General features: G+C 25.5%; 1 protein-coding gene across 12 annotated transcripts; it reads right to left on the reverse strand.

Annotated features, from left to right (window-relative positions):
- Window positions 1-1,588: 1,588 nt before the first annotated feature.
- Window positions 1,589-26,950, reverse strand: LOC129614985 (myosin heavy chain, muscle). Of its 12 annotated transcripts, none has more exons than XM_055530004.1 (19): window positions 26,932-26,950; window positions 25,234-25,526; window positions 23,721-23,864; window positions 22,555-22,935; window positions 22,390-22,453; window positions 22,170-22,268; window positions 19,039-19,142; window positions 17,692-18,099; window positions 16,736-16,906; window positions 15,227-15,819; window positions 14,784-14,901; window positions 11,661-11,924; window positions 9,111-9,320; window positions 7,962-8,848; window positions 6,875-6,953; window positions 4,812-5,987; window positions 3,410-4,315; window positions 2,999-3,060; window positions 1,589-1,864 (listed from the first exon to the last, which is right to left on the reverse strand). In XM_055530004.1, the coding sequence occupies exons 2-18, from the start codon at window positions 25,435-25,437 to the stop codon at window positions 3,013-3,015; spliced, it is 5,856 nt and encodes a 1,951-aa protein (XP_055385979.1). In that variant the 5' UTR covers window positions 25,438-25,526; window positions 26,932-26,950; the 3' UTR covers window positions 1,589-1,864; window positions 2,999-3,012. The 12 variants fall into 12 exon arrangements, 11 of the variants coding, with proteins under 11 accessions (XP_055385979.1, XP_055385977.1, XP_055385971.1 ...); XR_008697422.1 differs by having other exon boundaries at window positions 1,744-1,864; window positions 2,999-3,077; XM_055530002.1 differs by lacking the exons at window positions 2,999-3,060; window positions 14,784-14,901; window positions 16,736-16,906 and adding exons at window positions 13,796-13,913; window positions 16,193-16,363.
- Between the last annotated feature and the right edge of the window lie 16 nt (window positions 26,951-26,966).

Here is a 26,966-nt window from a genome sequence, read left to right on the forward strand (position 1 = left end):
TTTATAATTTTTCACTCACAAGTGGCTTCCAAAGTTGCAGAAGATAATTAAGATAAAAGGTCATAAAAATTGAAGAAATAATGCAAAAACCTAAGCAAATTGTCAGTAGCATAATGTAAATGATGCAAGACATACAAAAAATTGACGAAATGAGATTAACTATTATGGAGAATAGATATACTAAGGTATATCTGGCAACCCAAAAGCGACATCTGAAAAATGTCAGTAAGCAAAATACGTATTGGTATGTGGAACGCTAATGGTGTTGCAAGTAGAAAGCACGAATTGGAGGTTTTTCTTAGAGATAGAAATATCGATGTATGTCTGTTGAAACACGCTTGGGGAAGGATTTGAATGTTAATGAATGCTGTGTAATGGAAGGATTTGAAGGTTGAAGAACCCACCCTGGTAGCCATTCAAGAGGGGGTAGTGCTATTTTAATTAAGAAAACCATAAAGCATAATAAATAATCTAAAATAAAGACGGAGAAAGTTCAACTTGGTTAAAATTGAACCATGCGGAACTCCAATGTTGGTTCAGTATATGATCTACCGCAATGTAACACAAGAAAAATATATTTTTAGGGATCTCCTTTGCGCAGGTGGAAATAGATTTTTACTGGGAGGGAGGTGACTAAAATGCCAAACATATGGATTGGCGTTCCAGAATGACCTTAACTAAAGGCAGAGAATTTAGGAAAGCTATTCGGGTTGGGATGTTCCTATCATTCTACTGGCAGTCCTATTCTGGATCCTATGTTATATATTCTTTATACAAGTGATTTGCCGGATTTACGAGGATGAAATAGCAATATTGGCAACAGGATTTAATGTTGAAGAATCAACAAAAAAGTTGCAAGGAGCAAGTAGCAATATAAGTAAATGGACAAATAATTGGAAAATAAAGCTAAATGAAAATGAATCTGTACATGTAAATTTCAAAAACCAAAAATTTAGCAAACCTACCGAAATTGCATTAGAATGCGGTGACAAATATAGAGAAAACTATTGTTTCCCACGTTGTAGATTTAAATTGGCTCCATGCTACAGAAGAACAAGAAACTGTGTCATGGAACATAGAGTGCGTTTGGAACAGTATGTAAATGTTTTCGACTTATAGGAGAGAGGATGAGGACGAAAAGACTCAAGCGAACGAGACGAGAAAGACTGAAGTGTTAAGACAGTCTTCCTTCACAGAAAGTGGAAACAAAAACGCGATAGAGCAAAACTAATAGCCAGTCAGTTTGACTAGTTTTGGAAGTTTCTGACACTCCAAGTGCGTTTTAGTTTGGGTTAAAGTCCCCCATTATTGATAGGTCTGACGACTTTGGGTCCGCCTATCTTAATTGTCTTTAGATGATTTTTAATACCTGTATTAAAAAAAAAATGTGAATTGTAAATAAAACAAATTTTTTAATTTCGCTTACATAAACTTTTCACTTTTATTTTGTATATAATTTTTTTTTCATTATAATAAAATGATTTTTTATCGATTTATCAAAAAAATTTATAATAAACATTTATAAATTATATAGAAGTTACATTAAATTATAATATGAAGAATTTACAGTATTTGAGTTAAAATTAAATTTTAATTATGGACGCTGTATATTCATTTCATGGTGATGGTTTTTAGATTTTTTTTTGTTTTAATTTTTTTTAACTTAACTATTCTTCTTATCGGAAAATGGCTAAATTTAACGTTTTTCATCGGCAATATCCATTTTGAATAAAGAATTATTTAAAAAAAAATGGCAATTAAAAATAATAACTTTTTTTTTTATCTAAAATTCGATTTCGGGAGCAAGGTCAAATCTTGGAGGGAAAGCCATTCCATCAAGTTGGGGCCGAACTGATGCCCGAGGCTGTAAAGGTAAAAAACAAAATTTGTTACTGATTTATATTTTTGTGAAAAAACTGAGCATAGTTTATTACTTATAAAATTAGGATTAATTTCAACCCACCACATATAATTATAATGTGTAAATTTGTATGATTTAGAACAAATTTGATTTTTTTGTGCTTTTAATTTAAGGATTCTTTTATAAATTGGCAATTGAAAATTAAGAGTGTAAAATTATCATTCATTTTTGGTAACTCTCAGTTTTCAATTGCTAATTACGTTAAATTACTATAAAATCATTTAATAAATCAGTATATTACATATATCTATAGAAATATATATTTTTAAAATTTCAGCACACCGGGATTTCCATAATAGAACATGCAATTCTCTCAGGTATTATTTCAAGAAGTTCATCGAGTAATTGTCGAATAAAATATACTTTGAATAAACTTTGTTTTTTAAAAGTATTCATTTTAAAAAAATTTAACAATATTATGTTGAAATTTAAAAAAAATCAAATAATAAATGATATTTTTATATATCGGTTTTTATTATGAGTGTGTGTATGTTTCAACATTATGTTGATTAAAAGTAAATAAGGCAAAGAGTTAACCGTAATTATTATTAAAATATTTATTTTACATAGAAATATTAATCGCTAAATTATTATTGTTATTTAACAAAACTATATTTATTAACAATATTTTAATAATATATTGTGTAATTATAAAAACCAATTTATAAGAAAATATCAAACACGAAATTTTGAACAACGCAACATTATTTTTTTTAGAAATTTTTTTCAGTGTCTAGAATTCAGAATATTGTTATTGCTACATTACATATGTATGATTATCACTGCAGCAAATACATAATATTGTAAAACCCATATAATAATTTTAATAGTGTAAATTGTTTTTCGAACTTATTATATTCAATAATTATTTCCAATAATATTTGGTTAATTTATTGAATTTCATTTTTTATTTTTGAATTGCATGCTGTTTAAAAATGAATCAAAATATCAAATATAATTTTGTATATGTGAGGAACAATAAAATGATGGTAACTAACAATAAAATGGTAACAAGACGAAACGAAAACACAATACGGACAGATTTCTCATTTTATATTTTTGGGTCTTAGCACTTACAAGCTATGGTATTTTTATTGCTCCAGCGCTCCACTCTTTTTGGTGGCTTTAGGCGTCGCTGCCTAATTAAAATTTATTTCTGATTTAATTTAATTATAATTTTTGATTAATACAGTGTGAATATATAGTTATGACTATTTTATTCAATTTATATGTATAAATTGTATAAAACAGCACGTTTTATCCATATATAAAGTAATGTATTATATATATATATATATATATTATATAAAATACTACTTAAATATATATATATACATATATATATATGTAAAGATCAGCATATTTATATATGTATATACATGCATAAATATAAAAAAAGGAAAGTAGTATGAGCTTCTATATACATATATACATATTAAAAAAATTTGATTGTAAATAAAACAAAAAAGAGCATTTTCAAATACTTACTGCAGGACTGGCACCTCTGCCTATTGAACCGGCTCTACCTTTTGCACGAAATTTGCTAATTGCTTGTTCGGCCATGTCAGCACGTTCTTCAGCCTCTTCAAGTTCTTGTTGAGCTTTGCGGAATTTAGCTAAGTTAAGTGCTGCAATTTCTTCAGCTTCCTCTATTTGCCTCTTGTATGTCTTGATCTTTTGTTGTAATTTGTCAACTAAGTCTTGCATACGTTCATGATTCTTACGGTCTTCTTCAGATTGGAAGGTCAATTCTTTGACGCGACGTTCTGATTTGCGGAGATTCTTTTGGGCATCAGCGTGTCTTCTTTGTTCACCGTCTAATTCATTTTCTAATTCACGTACACGTTGCTCTAATTTTTGGATAGCCTTCTTGCCACCTTTAAGGGCATTAGCCTCAGCTTCATCTAACCTAACTTGCAATTCTTTGATTTGTTGTTCAAGAGCTTTTCTAAGTTTCTCTTGTGTTTGGGCATGATCTTGTTCAGCACGGAGTTCATCAGCTAATCTGGCAGCATCAACCATGGCTTTCTTGGCTTTTTCTTCTGAATTCTTAGCTTCATTCAACAATTCATCTAAATCAGCATGAAGGGTTTGTAATTCTGATTCCAACTTCCTCTTGGCAGCTGAAATTGAAGCATTTTGTGCTGCAATTTCGTTAAGTTGTTCATGGGCATCAGCCAATTCTTGTTCAGCTTGTCTGCGTCCACGATCGGCTTGTTCAAGGAGTGTACGAGATTCTTCGAGCTCATTTTGGAGAGCATTAGCACGACGTTCTGAAATACCTAACTGTTCACGGGCATCATCACGAGCACGTTGTTCTTCTTCCAATGCGGTTTGTAAGTCTTTGAGTTGTTGTTGGTAACGTTTAATGTTCTTTTGAGCTTCAGCGTTGGCCTAATTTTATATAAAAATATTTTTATATTATTTTAATGCCAAATTTTTTAATCAAAATAAATTTAATTTCAAAATATTTCATTATTTGTTTTTTCTAATTCTTTTTCAAAAATGTAATTTGCAATAATGTTGCACATGTTTCTATCTATTTTAAATTTCAATATTAAATTTATATGACCCAAATAATTTCAATAATCATTTGCACGAAAAATATTTTCATACATATCTTTATATTTTTGTATGTATGCAGCTGTTTTTTTGTTTTTTTTCTTTCAATGTGTACATATAATAATTTATTTTTAGAAACAGTGCGAACTTAATGGGTTTGAAAAAATATTGAAGGATATGAAATGCTTCTTAATTTAGAAACATTAATTTCTTTTCGTAACGCTTGCTTTATGTGTTTGTGTATATAGACATGAATCATGAGAAATTTTTTATTGCTAAACCCGTTTGTACCGTAAAAAATACTATTTTTTTTATTTTTATTAATTACCTTGTTAGCATGATCCAAGGCGATTTCCAATTCATTGATATCGGCTTCCAACTTCTTCTTCATACGTAAAGCTTCAGCTTTTCCTTTAGCTTCAGCTTCTAATGAAGCTTGCATGGAGTCCAAGGCACGTTGGTGATTCTTGCGTGTATTTTCGAATTCTTCTTCTTTCTCTTGGATACGTCTGTCAATTTCTTGTCTGACTTGTGACAATTCTAATTGAGCACGCAATACTTTGTTTTCTTCTTGTTCTAAAGCAGCTTCAGCTTCTTCAAGAGCTGCTTGGAGTTCATCTTTTTCGGCTTCTAAGCGTTTTCTTGCTTTTTCAATTTCATGAATGTTACGGCCACCTTCACCAATTTGGTCTAATAAGTCTTTAACTTCATCGGCTAAGTTCTTGTTTTCACGGCGTACGGCTTCTAATTGTTCTTGACCTTCTTCATATGCACCCTTAAGACGGAATAATTCAGTGGAATAATTACGGCATTCTTTTTGTGAGGCATCTAATTCAGCAGCTAAATCATCAACTTTAAGTTTCCATTCGCCAATAATTTTGTCGAAGGCTTTTTGTTTCTTTTCAGCAGCATTGGCAATGGCATTAGCACGGTCGACTTCGAGTTGAAGATCTTCAACTTCAGTTGTTAAACGTTGTTTAGTCTTTTCAAGAGCAACACATTTTTGATTCAATGATTCAATTGTTTCTTCAGCTTCAGCTAAACGAGCTTGAAGTTTTCTCTTAGCTTCTTCTAATTCTTCTGAGCGTGCAACACCATCTGATTCGTATTTTGATCTCCATACTTGAGCTTCAGCGTTAGCTTTGCTGAGTTGTCTTTGTAAATCAGCTTTACCTTCAGCTTCTTCTTCAACTTGTTCTCTCAAGTTGTCTAAGTCGTGTTCTAAATTACGGAATTTACCTAAGAGTGTAGCACGTTCACGAGCTTCTTCATCAGCCAAACGTTTGGTGTCTTCCAATTGTGTTGTAAGTGAAATCTTAACTTTAGATAATTGTGAAACCTGTGATTCAGCTTCTTCCAATTGACGGAGAAGATCTGAATTTTCAATTGAAAGTTTCTTCTTGGCGGCATCGAAGTCGTTGAGGGTTCTATTGGTTTCATCCAATTTACCTGTAGCTTCATTCAATTGATGTTGTAATTGTTTAGCAATCTTTTCTTGTGCAGCCTGTCATTTTATAATTAAAAATATTTTATATTAGTTTTATTTTTATTTTTATTATCTGAAGTATTTTCAACATAATTATTAAAAGCAGACACAAAAAAGTTAGCAAGTCTAGTGCTGGCATACAGTGAATGTTTTTTTTATGTTTTGTTATATTTACAGGAGTGTTTTTTAAATTACTGAGCTGTGCTGAAGCCATTGGTCCTTGATAACATCTTTCATATACATACATAATTATTTTTTTGTTTTTTTGTATATATATATTTTTTTATACATATTGTCAAAATGAATTTAAAAAAAGCATAAATCTATAAGCATTTATTTATTTTTACAGCTTAGCTTTTTTTCATATTTATAACTTGATCTCGCATTGCTTGGCAAAATCATGATAAAAATAAATACCTTTTCGTTGCCAAGGTGGTCAACACTAGCTCTGAGGTCATTTAATTCACCAAAGTATTGGGCCTTCTCCTTTTCAGCCCTAAGAGTAAATTGTGTTTCAAAATATTAGATACAATAATTGGGTGTATTAAAAATTATTAATTAAATAAAGAAATAAAAAAAATGTTACATATTATTAAAGTCGTTTTTGAATTTTTAATTTTGTTTTATTCAAATGTTGGGATGATCAACAACATTGTGCGTTGTAAGTATACATTTAAGACAATTAAAATTGATTAAAAAATTATTCGACACTTCTTGTATTTCTGTAGTTTGTATATATATTTTTTTGTGTACGTTTTATGTGTATATTTATTGCAAGAAACACTTTTAAAATAAACGTATAAATTATTTGAGACAAAGGACATCACAGTTGAACCAAATTGTCATGATTCCATATATGACAAAATATGGTTTTTTTGATACAATAATTCAACGATTCACTTTACCTTATCACGCGCAAGTTGGTCGCAAACTCCGCGTGTTTGATTAAGCTCATTATGTGCACTTTGGCGATCATGTTCAGCTCTTTATTATATGTAAAATTAATAAATTATATTTAATTAAATGCATTTATCTAAAGTAACAAAATTTTGATTTCGAATAAGTATATAAAAAAAGAAAGTTAATAATAAAGTTACCAAAACCAACTATATGTGACCTAACTTTTAAGTTACAAAATTTATTTTTTCATTCATTTTTTTTCAGATAATTTTGTTTTTACACTTTTTTTAAAAAAGTTCTAAAATAAGCTGAATCTATTTTTAAATTGAAATTATGTTCTAGATATGCTGTTTGTGTTTATGTGATTTTTTATTCAGTTTTTAAAATTCATTCGTAAGGTGTAAATAGAAATTCGTAAAGAGCCTTCGTATGATGGTGAGATCATAGATCTAAAGTTTTATTTTTATGTTTGTATATAAAAAATATAACAAAAATTATTTGAAATTTTTCATGTTAGCTAGGTGATTCATTTTTTTTTTAAAATGTGAAATATTTTCAAATTTTCAAAAATTTAATTGAAAATGTATGACAATATTTAAATTTTATGTAATTGAAAATATTTAATTATATATACGTATGTATATATTAAGCGAAATAAAAAAAAAAAACAAAATTATTATTATTTTTGTATATATACCTACACGCTTAATTTAAAATTAAAGTTTTCTTATTGCTATTTGGCAACATTCCAAAAAAATATTTAGAATTTTTCTACTGATCATTTGAACACTATTCATCCCAAATCGAAACGTTTTTATTTTTTCGAAAAAACAATTTTCAGTACACATGTTGAATGTACATAAGTGTGTACACATCATTTACATTATGTACATAATTATTATGTATATAATGCAGGTTTGTTATATTTGTCTGATATAAATATTTTATTATGCATAATTATATCATAATAATAAAATATTTATTAAAATATTAATGATGTAAATTATAAAATATATTTTATATTATATATAATAAATATATGTATATATACATATGAAATGAAAAAAGAGAGTAAATAAAAAATCAACTTACTTAGCCTTCAATTTATTGAGTTGATCAACTTGTTCAGCCATTTCAGCAACAGCATCATTGTGTTTCTTGCGGAGGTTAGCTAATGTAGCTTCATGTTGAATGTTGGCTTCTTCTAAGTCACGTCTAAGCTTGCTAAGTTCAGCTTCACGTTTCTTATTAAGTTCAATTTGAGCTGAGGTTGCACCACCAGCTTCTTCAAGACGTTCACCCAATTCCTCCAATTCACGGGCCAAATCAGCTCTTTGTTTTTCAGCTTTAGCACGTGCTTGGCGTTCAGCTTCAACTTCTTCTTCGAGTTCTTCAATTCTTGATTGTAATTCTTTAACTTGTTTTTGTGATTTACCAACAACTGATTGTTCATCTTCTAATTTGGCAGTCAATGATGAAATTTCCTTATCTTTACGTTGAATTGTTTGTTCCAACTCTTTTTTGTTACGTTCTAAGTCTGATACAGCCTCTTGTGTCAATTTAAGATCACCTTCTACTTTTCTTTTTGATTTTTCAACATCACCACGTAATTTCTTTTCACGTTCTAAAGAATCTTCTAATTCGTCGAGTGTTTGTTCTAATTTAGCTTTAACTTTGTTAAGGTGGTTGATTTTATCTTCGGCTGCTTGTAATTCTTCACCAGTTTTTTGGTTTGTTTCACCTTGCATTTTCTTTTCTTTATTCAATTTGTTGATGAGTTCGTCTTGGTGAGCGATTTCATCGTTCAAATTGCGGATTTGATGATCTTTTGTGGCTTTATCTTGTTCAGCCTTTTGTACAGCCAATTCCATATCTTCAATGTCTTTCTTGAGTCCTGAGATTTCTTGATCGGCTTTCTTCTTTTGTTGGAATAATTGATTGCGGGCATCTTCCTCTTGTGACAAACGATCTTGAATGTCCTATTAAAATTAAAAAAAAATTATTTATATTCACTTGTAATTTTTTAACTCATTATTTAAAATTTGTTTGCATTTTAAACGAATATTAAAATTGCAGAATACATTGCCATGTGCCTTATGCACAAACGAAAACAAAATTATTTTTATATTTGTTACTTAAATTAAATTTTGCACTAATGATACACTAGTGTGTTTTTAAATACGTCATGCATTCTGAATTTGTTTGTTTTTCAATTTACCAAAGTTCTTCTTTAATACTTACGCGAAGTTGGTTTTCTAAATCACTCTTTTGTGCTTGTAATTTAGCGGTTTTTTCTTGGAATTCTTGGATTGAACCTTTTTCACCAGCCAAAGAATCCAAAAGAGCGTTCTTTTCTGCCAATAATTTAGCATTTACAGCTTCCAATTCTTTTCTTACTTTTTCTTCTTTAGCAAAAGCTTCTTCAGCTTTCTTAGCTTTCTCTTCAAGTCTCTGAAATTTAGAATGAATATCATCAGAATCATTTAAGATCATTGATTGTGCGACAGCAATATCAGATAGATCTTCAGCAGGTGCGGCAGGCACAGCAGGTGCATCAGGTTTTGGTTCAGTTGGATTTTCAGGTGGACCAGGCTCAGCAGCTGGTGCAGGTTCAGGATTTGCTGGCCCTGTTTCTCCATTTTGTGGTGGAGACGCTGCTTCAGGTGCAGTATCTTTTTTTGCCTCTTTCTTTTTCTTACCCTTACCGGCAGCTTTAGAATCATCAACAGCTTTAGTTTCGGCTTCCGCATCCATTTTTGTAGGTTTTTTTAGTTATTATTTTTCGTTTTGTATGTTTAGTATATTAAAAATTTCAATAACTAATCGTTCGTTTAATATTTAAAATACTTTTATTCTGTTCTTTATTTTTTTTTCTTTTCTTTTATCAATCCCGATAATTCGATTTTAATTTAAAAAATAATTTAAATTTTTTAATCAGGATTGTATCAAAATAAAAACAAAACTAAATTTTATTTTCAATGTTTGCAATTTTATTTGCAAAACGAAAGAACTGAAAGCCGAATAATTAAAAAAAAACCGAAAATTCAAATGAAATTTCTATATATACTTCAGGACTTTGATGTTACGATTAGTGATTCTAAAATGAATCCATTCCAATATTTCGTATCAAATCGTTTAGAACTATCATAAATAATCATCCCTCCCAAATCAAATCTATATTTAATAACCATAATTTATATTAATATCCAGAAATAGAGGAATAATTTAATACATTTTCACTTTATTTAATTATAGGAAATTTTTCGCCCTACTCCTAAAAATTTTCATTATAAATTTTTTATTTATTAAATATTCATAATTGAAAATTATTATCATTCCCACTCAATTTTCATTTGGCATTTCGTAAGTATTGGTAAAATTGTTTGAATCATAGAAATAAAAACGAAAAAAAAAACAAAAAGGAAAAATTTAAAAAATGAGAACTTTTTAATATCCCCACTTAAATACTTTTTCCTATAATAATTTATTATTTTATGTATCAAAATAAGGTACGATTTTATACAAGAAATAATGTAAAAATATGAAGTGGGATCAAAAAGTTTTAAAGGCAAAACATTTTTTTTTAAATCAGGTGAAATTTTTTTAATATTTCGTTTTTCCTTGTACCTATGTATGTAATAAATTGTATATATAAATATAAAATTCTGTTTCTGATCTTTATATTTTTTCAGGTGTAAGTGACACATAATTAAAATAAATTTTCTAATTTCATTTATTTTTATTTTTAGTGATCAAAATATCATAAAAATTGGAATTGAATTTTTTTTGGATTGTTTCTAAATCTTTTCGCATTATTAATCTTTTTTTGAAAGTGCATATTTATAATTTTCGAATAAAATTGATATTCGAATATATTATCGGTGATTTAGGATATAAAAATAAACATTTTAAGTAGAAAGCAAAAAAAAAATAATAAAAATAGCAAATTAAAAATATATTAAATTTTTCTGCATGTATATGTATAAGTAGATTTGCCTCTTTAATGAGTAGGAGTCAAAATTAAAAAAAAAGATATTTAAATATTTATATTAAAAATATTAAAAAAAAATTAATTATGAATGTGCAAATGAGTCTATTAGAAATTTTCATGTTGTTGGTATCCAAGTCAAGAAAAATCAACAAATCAATCAAGGACAATGTAAAACAATTTTTTTGTGAATAATTTGAAAGATAATTCATATTACGTACTAATAATACACATGAATAATAACAAATATATGTATATAAGTTTGTTTTAATGAACATTCCTATCTATATTCATATCAAGAAGCAAAAGAAATGAAAACTATAAATAAATCATAATGAAAAGCTTATCGATAACCGGCATGGAGAATTTCGCAATTAAGTTCAGATATTAATATTTTCCTTTCAAAATAAAAAAAAATTATTCAAAAGTAAAATATTTTTTTTTTAACACTCTGCTGTCGCATAATATTTTCTGCTGAAGATCTTTCATCTTTGTATTATGATAGGAAGAAAATAAATAATATTATGTTTAGGTATACATATATATAAAATAAATTCAAGAACTCATGGCTTGTATACATACTCATGTACCTCAATAATAATAAATAAAAATAAATATAAATTAAAATGTGAAATTCGAAAATAATTAAGAAATACGAAAAGGTATTTGAAATACCATTTAAAAATATTTTCTTGAATTTAATTTATATTTATACGTATATCATTTATGTAATTTATATTATATAATATAATTATAGAAATATACATATGTGTAATCTATGTGTAACTGTATTATATACTTACGGCAATTTCATCTTCAACACGTGTGACGTTAAGAAGAGGTTTAACTTTTTGCCACAATTTCCACCATGGCCATGTACGTAATTGAAGGTATTTGCGCAAGTTTCTTTGTACAACTTGTAAGGCAATACGTTGTTCTTGTAATTTCTTGAATCCTTTACGGGCCAAGTAACCACGAGCCCAAGCTTGCATCCATGACATAATTTTACCTAAGCGTTCATCACGCAATTCTTCCATCTGACCCAAGACACCAGCTCTGAAGAATACCTATTTTTTGCGTTTAAATTTTATGTGTGTTTGTAGTAAAAATTCGATGTACATGCATATATAAAAATATATATGTGCGCATAAAATTCGGAAAGTTATTAAAAAACAAATATAATAAAAAAATTTTTTATTAATACGAGTATAAATATAAAAAAAATGTCGAATAAAAGTAAATAGCAAATTAAATTTTGTTTTTTTTGGTAAGCGTTCGATTCATTAGATATTAAAATTGTTAAGATTTCGAAATTAAATTAATAAATGCTTAATATTTGTATAAAATGAACTTATATTTGTATAAATTGCAACTTGAAATTTTTAATATCAAATGAATCGAATTTTGCAGAAACATTGAATAAAAAATAAAGAAAACTTTATTTCTAAGGTAAACAGTTACAAAAAGGTGAATAAGTATAGGAAGAAAATAAATCACAATGAAAACAATTAATAAAAGTGTACTTATAAATGTACGTAAAAATATTCAAAAAACCAAAAAAAAAGGTAGAAATAAATTAAAAATTAAAACCAGTAAAAATTAACAACAATATTTTGAAATATTTAAGGTTAGTTTCTTATCGTAATACACAATTTACTATATATATATATTTGTATTATGTATGTTGATGGTTAAGTGTAATAATTTTATATATTAATGCTTTGTTAGCGTGTATGTGTATAAAATTTTGTTTTCCCAATTATTTGTTTTTCTTTTATTAATTAATTTATTAATTAATTAAGGTTAGTAGTGTGTGTTATACCTTTGTTTTACCCAAACGGTATGTGTCATCGGGCAAGCTTATAGAATCGAGTATAATTTGTGCCGCTTTATCAGGTTTAACTGGTTCATGTTTTGCAAGTTCTTTAACGCAAAGAATTTTGTATCTGTTTTTTTTTTTGTTATAATATTCACAAAAAAATTTTGTTACAAATCAACGAGTTATTAGTATGTTGGTATTTAATTAAAAAATTTTGAAATAAAAATAATTAATTTGTATATTGTGTAATCAATTATTAAACGATAAAATTGTGTATTTGTGTATATATATATAAATAAAAACAATAAACAAAACAGTGTGTAATTAATATTTAAAAAAAAATATACATATATAAAAAAAAGGTTACTGTCTTTTTACATGTATATATGTATATATAAATATTTGCATATACATATTGCAGTGAAGTAAAATTTGAATATGTATATGACAAATATAAATGACAGATGTCATAATGTGTCATTATATAATCTATATTGTGTTTTATTGCCTTAATTTCTAATTAACTCTAAAATAATTTGGTTAATTTTGAATTATAATAAAAAGTGTCCCTGTTTTTTAAAGGGATTCCATGATTTATATGAAATTATTATGTGAGCCTTATAAAATAATTTCTCTAATTTATTTAGAGTTTTTTTCTAATTTAATATTAATATTTCTTATTCCAAAATAAATTATCCAACAAGTTTTATAAGGTTGGTTGTTTAATGTTAGTTTTTTTGTATATGAATTTTCGCATAATTCAACAACTTTACGTATCAGTTTTAAATTGTTGATTAAAAAAAAACATATATTTATCATTCTTTTCCCCCAATCTCAATCTTTATACAGAATATTATACAATAAAATTAAAATTATAGAATCATTATCATTAAAAGAAATTAATTGTAAAATATATATTTAATATTGTGTGTACTCGTATAAAACATATAGAGAAAATTTACATAAAAAAAAATAAAAAAAAAAATTATATAATTAAGAGAAATATTTCAGCATTGAAATAAAATATAGCCTTAGCTGCGCCGCGCAATATGTACATTTTTTTTTTGTTTTTGCAGTATACACAGAAAATTTAAATTGTATTGAAAAAATATATCATGCCTTTGTGTTACCCATACGATAAAGATCTGAATCGAGATTGGTGTTTTCCAAAATGAGTGGGGCACATTTCTTGGGATCAGGTGTTGCAGTAACTGCTTTAGGGTTAAGGATTTTGTACCTAGATGATGAATATATTTAATAAAATGTAAAAGAAACCATAACGAAATTTTTTCGAAACTCACATAAAACAATTAATTCATATATCAAGTATTTTTTTTAATTTCGAATTTAAAAATTAAAATATTTTTCTAAATAAAATTTTAATTAACATTAGATTCAAAAGACTAATTTGTTTTTATCAATACACTAAAAAATATTTTGTGCAATAATTATAAATTTATATACTCAAACTACATTGAAACTTTAATTAAAAAAAAAAATAAAACTAAATTAAACCAATTACATATGTAAGTTTCTTCTTCTCATATCATATGAGTATTTCAATTATTTTTATATTTTCTAATATCATTTTTCCAAGTATTTGTAGAATTTAAATATTAATTATTTAAAAAAAAATTTTTATATATTACGTATAATATCGGTATACATATAGTGTGAAATGTATATATATATATGTATATATATTGTATAAAACATGTTTACTTAACAAATAAATAGATTAATTACTTTTCTACTAGTCCCAACGTTTTAAAAGAAAAAACAATATTGGATGTGTAGGTATTAAACTACAACGTGCAAGGGATTTTGTGTAAAAAAATATCATGAATATTTTTTGATTGCATTCACATTAAGTTTCACTATTGGGAATCAAAACAAAAACTGTATTTTATTTCATGTTTTAATTACTTAATTCCAATAATTAATTTAAAATTCAAATGTAGATAAAATACAGTTAAAGGTAAAAGAATACAAAATGTAATGAAAATAAATAAAAAATTATGGTAATACTTTGTTTTGTAATATTTAAACTAGGAATAAGGATTACTATTGGAATCATTATAATAAAAACTAAAATTTAATGGCCTGCCTTAGTATGTCCAATACGGTAATTATCAGGATCCAAACCAACAGATTCAAGACATTTAGCAGCTGCATTTTTAGGATTTTTTTCAGCTGTCATAATTGCAGGCGCCAAAATCATGTAACTATATATTCATAATTGACATTAAAAATTGTATCGAAAAAATTAACGAATAATAATAAAGAATTAGTTTTAAAATATTAATTTACTTTTTAAATGTATTTAAAAGAAAATAAATTGCGATAAATGAAATAAATTGTTTCAATTTTGATTGTATATTGATGAGAAGAATTAAATATTCCTAAAAAAGTTTTATAATATTCCTTGATTCCATTAAATTTAAAAATTGAATTCCCTTTTCTTATATTCATGTATCTATGATACTATCATAATATGAATTTGATATTGTATTATAAATACTATGTATAATAACAATAATAAATACTTACCGCAATTTGAAGTCTGGGTATACCATTCTGTTGGGGAAACCTTTACGACAAATACGGATACCTTCAAGTACACCGTTACAGGTCAATTGATGCATTACCAAGTGTGAATCAATGACACCGGGTTGTTTCAATTCATTTGGAATGATACAACGTACAAAGTGAGGTTGTGTTGATCTCAAAGTTGTCATCAAATTATTCAATTGTTCTCTGTAGGCTGAAGATACAGTAGCGAAACCACCACCTTTCTTACCACGACCACCTTTACCACCAGTATCTTGACCACCAGATTGACCTGGATGATCAGCGAAGATTTCTATCAACAATTTGTTGGATGATTTTTTGAATTGGTCGACAACAGTGTCGTTCAAGGGATCCTTGTTCTTTTCCAACCAACCGGTGATATTATAGGCTACAACACCAGCATAATGGCCAATGGCAAAGTGAGCAGCTTGTTGACCTGGCTTTGGTGGTTTTGGTTTTTGGAAGGGTGCTGATTTACCCAAGTGAGTTGAGTTCAATTTTTCAGTGAAAGTTTGATCAGTAGCTTTCGGGAACATAGATTCTTCTTCAAGGATGGACAAGATACCCATAGGCTGTAGTTATTTAAATTTTTTATTTTTGATTACAAAAATAAAGGTATAAAAATATTGAAATTAATAAAATTGATATTTCAAAGAATTGAAAAATTATTATTTTTAGAATAAAAAACATAAAAGTGATTAACAAAAATTAGGTGGTTTTTACTTGTTAACTAAATACGCACTGCTTATAAATATGCATCAGTTTAACGCTGTTAGTTAATAAATATTGTTAAATGAAGAAAGATATGAAGGAGTTATTACTTTGAATAAGCTGAAAAAATTAAATTAAAAAATTTTTAATATTAAAAAAAGTGTAAAACTTTTTTTTTTGAATTTACAGTGCAGCAATTTTATTGAAAGGTTACCAATTTCTAAATGGTTTTACCTTTTCAATCAATTCAATACATTGTTGAAGATCCATGCCAAAATCAATGAAGGTCCATTCAATACCTTCACGTTGGTATTCTTCTTGTTCTAAGACGAACATGTGATGATTGAAGAATTGTTGCAATTTTTCGTTAGTGAAATTGATACACAATTGTTCGAAACCGTTATACTGTGGGATGGAAAATTAGTTTTTGTTTTAAAGAAAAAAGGGTTTGTTACAAAATGTTTTTGTTAGAACATATTTTTTTATATGCCTTTTATTTAACGTTGAATTCTAGTATTTATTCTAAAAATTAGGATTTTCCGTATATTTTAGTTAATTTTGTGAATATACGGACATAGTATACAAGGGAAAAATATTTTCAAAATGATGGTATCGATCTTTTGTTCGGTCTTATAATACGCATGTATATATAGAGTAGATATTATTCTATATATGTATAGATGTAATATCAATAGGAAAACAAAGAAATTTCACCCAACACATAATCCATTATGACAGATGATTACTAATGCGAATCATTGAGATCCGTAAAAATACCTTTTCAATAAGATCAATACAGGCCAACAAGTCCATACCAAAATCAATGAAATCCCAATTAATACCTTCTTTTTTGTATTCTTCTTGTTCCAATACAAACATGTGATGGTTAAAGAATTGTTGCAATTTCTCATTGGTAAAGTTGATACACAATTGTTCAAAGCCGTTGTACTAAAGATTTTTCATTATTTTTTTTTATTATTTTTTGTGTATAAAATCAATATTTTTTTTGGAAATGAATTAAAATTTTATGGAATGGGGATGAAATTAAAGAAAAATAATTTAATTTTTTTTCATAGTTTTTAGTGTTTTTGTTGTTTGATTTTTTTATGCAGTAAGAAATTTCCAATTGAAAAATTTAAACTACATCGTATATGTATGTGGAAATTTTTTTGTTTATCAACATAAACCAGAAAATTCTGTACACGGAAGAAGAATATTTAAAAAATTTAATTTTAGATTTTTAAAGATTTTAGAAGGACAAAATATAAACAAAATAAAAAATAATTAATTAATCTTGCGCGGAAGTAAATACCATAATATTACATTGAAGAAAAATACATCCAAAATTAAGTTAATTATAAATTATGCACTTATGCAAAATAAAATTGCACGTCATGAAATGGAATTTGCCAAAAATTTTTTGTTTTTCTTTTTTGAATAATTTGCGATGCAATTTCATTTTCTTCATCTATTATTAGAAAAAAAGAAAGTTATTTCGTAAAAAAACAAAATTACGTAGAACTGCTGATTTAACAAATTCCCATACATATAAAATGTACATAAATTTGTATTCCAATATAATAATGTATAAAAAATTCGATATTCCAATAAGTAGGTATTCGCATCTGTACGGTTTATGTTTAAAATATGTTCCCTTGTTAATAAAAATTTGAATGTTTATTCATAATCGAAAATTTCGACTCTGAATAAACATTCAATCGAATAAATCTTACATCGAAAATTTCGAAACCAGCAATATCCAGTACACCAATGAAATGTTGACGTTTTTGTTTTGTGTCCAAAGTTTCGTTACATTTTTTGACCAACCATTTGAAGAGACGATCAAAGGTACCCTTACATAAAGCACCAACTGAGTTATTGACTTGTACAACATTACGACCTTGTGTGACGAATTCTGTACCGACTTTAATACGGGGTTTCAATAAGTTAGTGTAAAGTTGTGCTGTGTCACAACCCAATAATTTGGCAACACGTTCACCATCATCTGTACCATCAGCTTCAGCCTGTTCTTCGCGACCTCTTTGTTTGAATTTCATACCACCCATGTGCATGACAGCGGCGGTGATTTTGTATACATTTTCTTTTTCTTCTTTGGTGAAACCCAAGACATCAAAGGCTTGCTATATGTACATATATGTATGTATATACATATATTTGTAAATATATAGAAAATATAAAGGAAAATATTATAATTAGTATCATAATTTTACTGTTTATTATTTCAATGTTAAACATAAAAAACAATTGAAATTGCAATGAAAATAAACACAAAATTTTGTATATGCTTAAGCATTATATTAAATTAAAGAGCGCATTTTAAATATTTTCTATTATTAATTTTATATTTTCGTATTGATATTTTATTATAATGATATTTTTAAATAAGATTTTTTATTAATAAAAATTGCTTATATAAAAATATTTACAGTGTATATTAATATTAAGAAATTTTACAAAATTTAATTCTCTGGTTTCAATAATATAAAATTATTTTTACGTACTCAAATGCATGATGCATCCTTACTTAGTTTAATATGTTTTCATTCTTTTTTTGTTTTTACTTAACAATAGAGTTGTTTAGAAGAATATAAATTTTGTGTATACAAATGTAAATTAAAAAGTCTGACTTAAAGTAAGACTATAAAAGCAAAAAAAAAATTGCTAGAATACATAAGGTATGAGTGCATCATATTCCAGCATAAAGATGTGGAGGGTAATTGTCTTTGTACCTGTTGATCTTTTTTTCTGTAAATTTCAACTTAAAAGTAATATTTTACATGTTCGTTTATTAAAATACTGTTTCAGACAGTTTTCTTTTTGTTTGTTTTGTTATTCAATCTATAAAAGTAATTATGTGTATGTACATTGATTATGTATCTATGTTTTTTATTGTTTTTTTTTTTTTAAGAAAACATGTTTATATAATGTGTTCAATACATAAAATTTGTATGATTTTTATATGCTAAAACATTTCATAATATCCTTATGTACGACACATTACACATTTTTGAAAACATACAGACATAACTTTTTTTTTTGAATGAAATTCTTAAACTTACATCTGTAAGTGCAAATTCCTCGCCGTCATCCATATTTGGAATTGTAACTTTACCTTGTGATACATTTACGTAATCGTAGATGTTGTCAGAAAGGAAACACATTGCTAAATTAAGTATTAAATACAATAAAATACAAAATTTTTAATATTTTTTCCACGTTTTTTTTTCAAACTATTTTGTTTTACTAAGTGTTTATTTAAACCGAAATGTGTACTTAAAAATTTTTTATTGTTATATATATTTTGTTTTCTACATATGAATCTATTTGTGTATGCAAAAATTTTTGTTTTTTTTTTTTAATTTTGATCATTCCAATTATATGTTTAATATTCTGAGTAAACGAAAAAACCTTTAATATCCAAAGTCGAAGATTTTTGTTGGACGAACATAATTCAGACTTCAGGAGTATATAATATTTAAAAATAAACATAGAAAAAGTTATAGTAAAAAGTTAAAATAATAAAATTTAAAAACATAACCTTCAATTAGTCTATTATTATGAAGGTTGAAGCTAATTTATATATACATATAGGGTGTTTTCTAATTTTATTTACAATTATTAGATATTTATTTTCATAGATAGCGATTTAAATTTAAAGAAATCATAAATGGTTTTTTTTTATTTTCATTTTAATTAATTAAAATTAATTCTAGGTAATTTTTTTAAATTTATTGCGTGAATTAATTATCATTTATCAAAGGATTGTTATATTTGATTTACATATACATAATAAAAATATAAAAAGCTATAATTTTGATATTTAAATATTCAATATATAAGCAAATAATAATAAATACTATATAATAATATGATTGAAAGCAGCAAAATAATTTAAATAAAGTTAAAAACAAAATGGGAGCATATAATTATAATAAAAGCATAAATAAAAATTTTACAAAACACAATTACATTATTGTCAAATGAAAAAAAAAAACAAGAAAAACAAATAAACAAACAAAATACTTCAGTAATTTCGAACTCCTCGGCATCATTAATACTAGGAACAGTTGTAACACCTTGTGATACAATACGATAGTCGTGAACATCGTTTGTTAACATACAATATTCTGTTTGTGCGTATTTATGTGTACGTATTTTCAAAATATTTGTATGCATTTTTTTTAATGTGTGTACAAAACCAAATGAAAAATAAAATACAATCACAAATTTTAATATCAACGATCAACTTTGATATTAAGTATATTTTATAAATAATTATTAATAAATTTTATGAATATTACAAATAAAAACTGAAAATGTAATTAAATGTAAATTATGACGTGTAAACAAAAATAAAAAATTATGTTTTTTAATGAATACCAATTCCTTGTTATATATAAGGTTTTTGTTTTGGTATATACATATATAAAACGTGGTAAAATAAAATAAAAAAAAATAATATGTAATAAAAAAGTTTAAAAATTTTCAACAAATGAATTGATGACGAAACAAACGAAACAGTAAAATGAACAAAGAAACAAATTCAATTCTACTGGAAATTTTACATTGTCATATCAAATGCAAAATATTCCCAAAAGTTTATAACTTTTTTTTTTGAAAAAAATTTCAAACAATTCTTTTTGTGTTTTAACAAAAGTGAAAAGCAAACAGAGAATTAATAAAAACAATCATTTCTATATTAATTACATCAGTCAAAGTGAATTCTTCACCATCATCTACACTAGGAATAGTTGTTTTGCCTTGTGATACAATTCTGTAATCATAGATGTCGTTCGAGAGCAAACAAGCCTCTACGTATTATAAGTACAAAGTATTAGTAAAAAGGTACAAAATGTGACAAAATAAATTATATTTGTATAATTTTATTTTTGGAATGCATTAACTGTATAAAAAGAAGGTTTTAATAAAAAAAATCTCAAAATCTCGATATGTGTTGCAATGTATATCGAGTAGATTTTGAATTAACATATTTTCCATATGTTATACATGATTTTGATGAAAATTGTACATAACTAGTTTTATATATGTAGGTACAATTAAAAAAAAATATTAAAAAAACGTTTAACTTCCTTTCATATTTTTTTCATTACTACATGTATGAATTTGACGTAATGTCATTCGTTTAGTGAAATTGTAAATAAGTCTTAAAATAAATACACAATTTCAATAGCTTAATGTAACGATATATATATATATATATATATAGTATATTTCTGTATATACACATATAGTTTAGAAAAATTAGAGGGACGAAAAAAAACACAAACATAACTGGGAATGGAAGGAATTATCAACATAAGATTGTATTATAAATTCAGACCTAATACAATTAAATAAACGAGTTTCCTTAATCTGAATTAATACTTCTACTAAATTTTTCTACTAATAAATATACTAAAATCAAAAACTTTCGGACTTTGAACTATCGTACTACGGGAACATAATCATATTTGTTTGTATGTTTCAACATACAATAATACTGAAAGAGAAACGTATGTAGACGTGCGGGAGATCCAAAAAAATTGTATTAAGTTCATATTTTAATACAATTACAAAAAAATTTGAAAATATTATGATTTTATTCTAAAGATACTTAATACACTTATTATTGAATGCAATAGAACAATAGTGATTGATGTCTTTTTATATAAAATAAATAATAAAAATTATTATTGCTGTTCGTATACAAATTTTTTCCAATTTCAATGACAATTGATCCGACGAATTCAATAATAAGCATTATTATTTAAAAAAGGGAATAGAATCAAAAAAGTTTGATTACGTCGGTGTATTGAAATTCCTCGGCATCATCATAATTTGGAATTGTGATCTGGCCTTGTGAAATATTGTAATAATCCATAATGTTGTCTGTCAGACAACAAGAGTCTGGTTTCATATTGTAATTTTTTCGTTTGTTGATAATTTTGTTTAATTTTTTTTGTTTTGTTTCAATTTTGAGTTCAAATTAGATATAATGAATAAAGTTCCGATAAAAAAATTAAAAATAATTTAAATAATTTTGAAAAGTAAAAAATTTAATAAAAATGTAATATTAAAAAAATTTGTTTTTTCCATATACGATTAAAAAATTTTTATGGCAATGTAAATATATTTCTAATGAACTGAAAATGATATTATGAAAATTAAGAGTAAATCATATAAAATATACCTTTAACTCCAGCTACAGAGCCGGACATAATTTGGTAGAAAATGTGGTATGACCGTTCCAAAGATTGTTGAGAAATGACACGAGCCTTTTCTAATAGATCTGTATTTTATTAATAAACAAAATAGGCATGTGATCAATATATAATATTTAAACTATAATTTTCATTGATTATATATTATCGAATCTGCAATAATATGTTTGAAAATAAATTAAAACTTACAAGTTTCAATATCAGCACCAGCAAGTTTACCAGTTGGGCCGAAATGAATACGGATGAATTTACCCTATTTTAGTTGTAATGAAATAGAAAAAAAATTTTAGTCTTACTTCTATAACAAAAATCATAAAAAGAATTAAAATTTATTAAGTTTAAAATTTTACTTACGAAACGAGAAGAGTTATCGTTACGGACGGTCTTAGCGTTACCAAAAGCTTCAAGTACAGGGTTAGTTTGTACGACTTGATCTTCAAGTGAACCCTTCTTTTCAGCAGCTGCATCTTTTTTGGTTGAAGCGCCAACGGTGGCGAAATACGCAATTACTTTTTTCGTGTTCTCAGTCTTACCAGCACCAGATTCACCAGTAATCAACATAGATTGATTTTGATGATTTGTTAACATTTCAACGTAGGCACCGTCAGAAATGGCGAAAATATGTGGTGGCATTTCATTACGACGTTTACCACGGTACATTTTAGCACAGCGGTTAGTGTATACGGGGAAACGTTTGTATGGATTGATAGCGATACAGAAAAGACCAGAATAAGTCTGTATATATGAAAAAATGCGAAAAAATTCATATTAGAACATTTAATATACATAAATGTAAGAAATTTTTGCTTTTTATAAAAATATTGAAAATTTTGTTTTTTGTTTTGTAAAAAATTAAGAAAAAACACAATTTGCGTATAAGAAAAAAGTCTTGTCTGTTTTTTATTTCTTTACACAAAATGTAAGAACAGATAAATAAAATTCAATTCAAAAAATCTACTGTTATCTTCTTATAAATACAAATACATACATTTTTTATTCAATTTAAACATAAAAGTCACCTTATAACACAAGAAAACCAAATTAAATTATATGACACATAATAACGCTTATGTTTACTGCATTTTTGTATTTGCTATAATCCTGTTTGAGTTTTGTTTGTTATTTTACCTCATAAGGTCCGGATTTCGGCGTTTCTGGCCGATTTGTTGGTTCCTTATAAGTAATGTAAGCATTTTTGTTATGAGTTATGAGTTTTTATTGTTGTATGATTAAAAATGTTTTCAAGTAATTGTTAATAATGTTTAGTTTAGCTTTTATATGATAAATTTAGTTAACGAGGAAAAAAATTTTTAAGGTTTTAAAAAAATGTACAATTTTAAATAAATTTTGATTAGCCAAAATGATTTTTAAATGTTATAAACATTTTGTATGTTTGTTTGTTTTAGAAAATTTTGAAAATTTGAAACTAACGTTTATGAAAGAGTATATAAAGCACATAAAAAATCAAAAATTGACGAAAAAAAAATAAAATGAAACAAATTAGCAAACGAAATACTTACGTAAATAAGTTTATTGTAGTATCTCTGCTTCAAGTTATGAAGTACAGAGGCATCGTTTAAATATGTCAAATTAGACATATCTTCGGTTTTCTCATACTTTGGAGGATTGACTTGTGTGACAAGATCTTTTTTGAAATCTTTTGTCTATATTTTATATTATTATGTTCGTAAATTTGTCAGTCATTTTCAGTCAATTTTTTGTTTTCGTACATAATTTATAAAGTGTAAAAAAGAAAAAGAGAAAAAAAATCTAATTAATATTTGTTGGCATTTTTTAACTTACATAAATTAATTTCGAGTAGTATCGTTGCTTTAAATTATGTAGTACTGAGGCGTCGCTAAGATAAGTCAAATCAGACATATCTTCCACTTTTTCGAATTTCGGGGGGTTAACTTGACTAAGTTGATTTTGTTTAAAATTTTTTGTCTAAATTATGGTTTTTATATTCAATTTTTTGCAATTGTAAAAAAAGAAAATATATAATAATTTAATTATAATTCATATATGTATTAAAATATATGTTTCGAATAAATTTTCTTTAATTCATTAAATTAATAAGGCAATTTGTATCAGATTTTCAATATTTTATGTTATAGAAAATATAATAGAATAATATAACAGTTTTAATCTAATAATTTACGTTTAATTTGACATGAACCATATATAAATTCCAAATTGAGTATTATTCTTCTGTTTTCTACATTATAATATTGTAAATCTTAATTATGCATATTAATTTTTTTCTTTGGAAAATATTTGCATAGAAGATAGATAAAGCAAATTATTTTAGTTCTAAAGTTAAGTTAATGGCCACTTTGATATTAATTTTTTTTTCTTTTTCGTTTGCAGCAGAGCATTCGTTTTAATTAAGGCAAAAAGTTAAGCGCATATCTTTTATTCGAAATTTATATATTAATTATTTATTTCAATATCTTTTGATTTCTGTTGGCGAAAAACTTAAATCTAGTTTGTTTTTCATTCCATTACAATTTTAGACAACATTTAAATATTATTCATATATAGGTTATGTAATATAGCGAGATATTTTTAAATTCGCATTTGAACATTCATTAAATTTTGAGCATTTTACATCAAAAATTAAAAAAAAAATAAAAAAATCTTTTTCGAAACAAGCAAAGTACTACGCCGCAATTATTGTTTTTGTTTTAAAATGAATTTTGTTAAGTGGAATATTTTGCATTTCAAAGCAAAATTTTTATATAATTTTTATTTTATATTATGTTTAATGTATTATATATGTGTATTATAAATATATATAAAAAATGTGTATAAGTATTTGTTTTTAATATAATTTTACTGTTATTCTAGAAGAATGTTTTCATTTTTATAAGCTATAAATATTTGAAGTAATTAAATGAATAATAAATTATTACTATTATCTATTACATAAGAGATAATAATAAAAATTTGCGATTTTTGTATATTATTTCGCATTTTATTCATTTAATTTTACTTTTGCATATTCCTTTATTTTATTTCATATTATATTACCTCTCCTCCTGGGAGGCCAACAGAGACAATGTCTCCTTTGGTAGCCTTAATTTCACCTAATAGGTAGCCTTCTTTTTCGTCTGGTACCCAACATGATTTCTTTGAATCGTAAGGCTTAGATTGATCAATTCTTCTCTGTTCCAAAGAGACGAAAAGATATGGGGTTGGGTCAGCATCTTCGTCTTGTGGTTGTGGTTTAGGCATATTGTGTTTTCAATTAAATATATTCGAGAGGGCTACAGACAGGTCAATTAATATTTCTTATTTTATTTTTAAAGCCCGAAATAGCTTCCCTAAAAATGTTAAAAAAAATAAATAAAAATTATTATTTTTATTGCTATTAAGTTTGTTTTTTATTTGAATATTCTGGAATTTATTTTACTAAAATTAAAAAATTAAAAAAGGAAAATTAAGCAAAAAAAAAATAAAATTTAAAATAAAAAAAAAATAATTTTTTAGATTTTCAAAAAAATTTTTTTTTTTAAACCACAGAATTTTAGTTTTTTTTTGCTTTTCTTTTAATTTTTTTTATTGCGATCTATTTTTGGTACGATTTAAATTTTTTTTGTTTTTAAAGTGTAACTAGATATTTTTAAATTCTTTTTTTTTCCTTCCTTTGATTTTTTTTTTAATTTTCATATGTGAACATATAAGTGATATTGTGTGTGTATTAGTCAACATATTTCAATTCTTAATTTGAAAATTTCTAATTATTAATGTGTATGTTTGTTCCACTATTACAGTTTGTTGCAGTTGAACGCTTGTATATGTTTCCAATATTAGAAGAGAAAGTATATACTAAATATGTGTGTAAAGGAAATATTTCGATGGTAAAAATAGAAAATTATTTCAAATACTAAAAATTTTCATAAAGTAATAAAAAAGCACATAAGGAACACTTTATTTTGTATTATATATGAATACAAAAATATATAAGTATTAATACAATGTACAAATTCGTATCAAATATTTTTTTTTTAAATTCCAAAATTTAAATTTTAAAAATGATCACTTAATTTAATATTTAATTTTATTTTGTGGTTTAATTGTTCAGTTTTTATTTGTTCTATTTCAATCAATTGCGATTATTATGAGTCAAATCAAAGTGATTATCAAAGTTCATATAATATAATGGAACGAAATAGTTGTTATGCAACAAAATTAAATTTGGTAAAAATAAAAAATATAGAAAAAAAATAAATATTTGTGATTTAAATTTAATTTCTATACTTTTTTGTATTTATTTTTTTTTTATTTTTTAAAATTTTTAAAACAGTCCGTTCTTTTTACAAAAAAAAACAATATCAGTATTTATTAATTAAATTTGAATTTATTTTATTTATATTAAAATCTTAATCACTTTTAAAGTATAATTAAAAAAAAGTTAATTATAAATTTTAAATTATTTTTCTTTTTTCCTTTTATTGCAATTCTTTCTCAAAATATTAATCCATTAATTGAACCCAGAAAATTAATCCTTATTGATTTTTTTAATTTTCTTTTTTTTTCTTTTTTTTTGTTTAATTTTTTTTGTTCATTAAAAATTTTAATGTTCACTTTTATTGAATGTATAGCTGAAGTAGGTGGGTGAAGTTTTAATCCACTCTTTCGTACCAAAAATGATTTGAAATATTTTTTTAATTTTTTTTTCGTTATTTTTAGACAAAAAATGTATATGCGAAAACAAGCATCACTTACGCGTTCGAGAGCCGTTCTGAACAACAGAACCGGTA

This window comes from Condylostylus longicornis, unplaced genomic scaffold (assembly GCF_029603195.1).
Source record: "Condylostylus longicornis isolate FDR11 unplaced genomic scaffold, ASM2960319v2 ptg000135l, whole genome shotgun sequence".
Lineage (NCBI taxonomy): Eukaryota > Metazoa > Arthropoda > Insecta > Diptera > Dolichopodidae > Condylostylus > Condylostylus longicornis.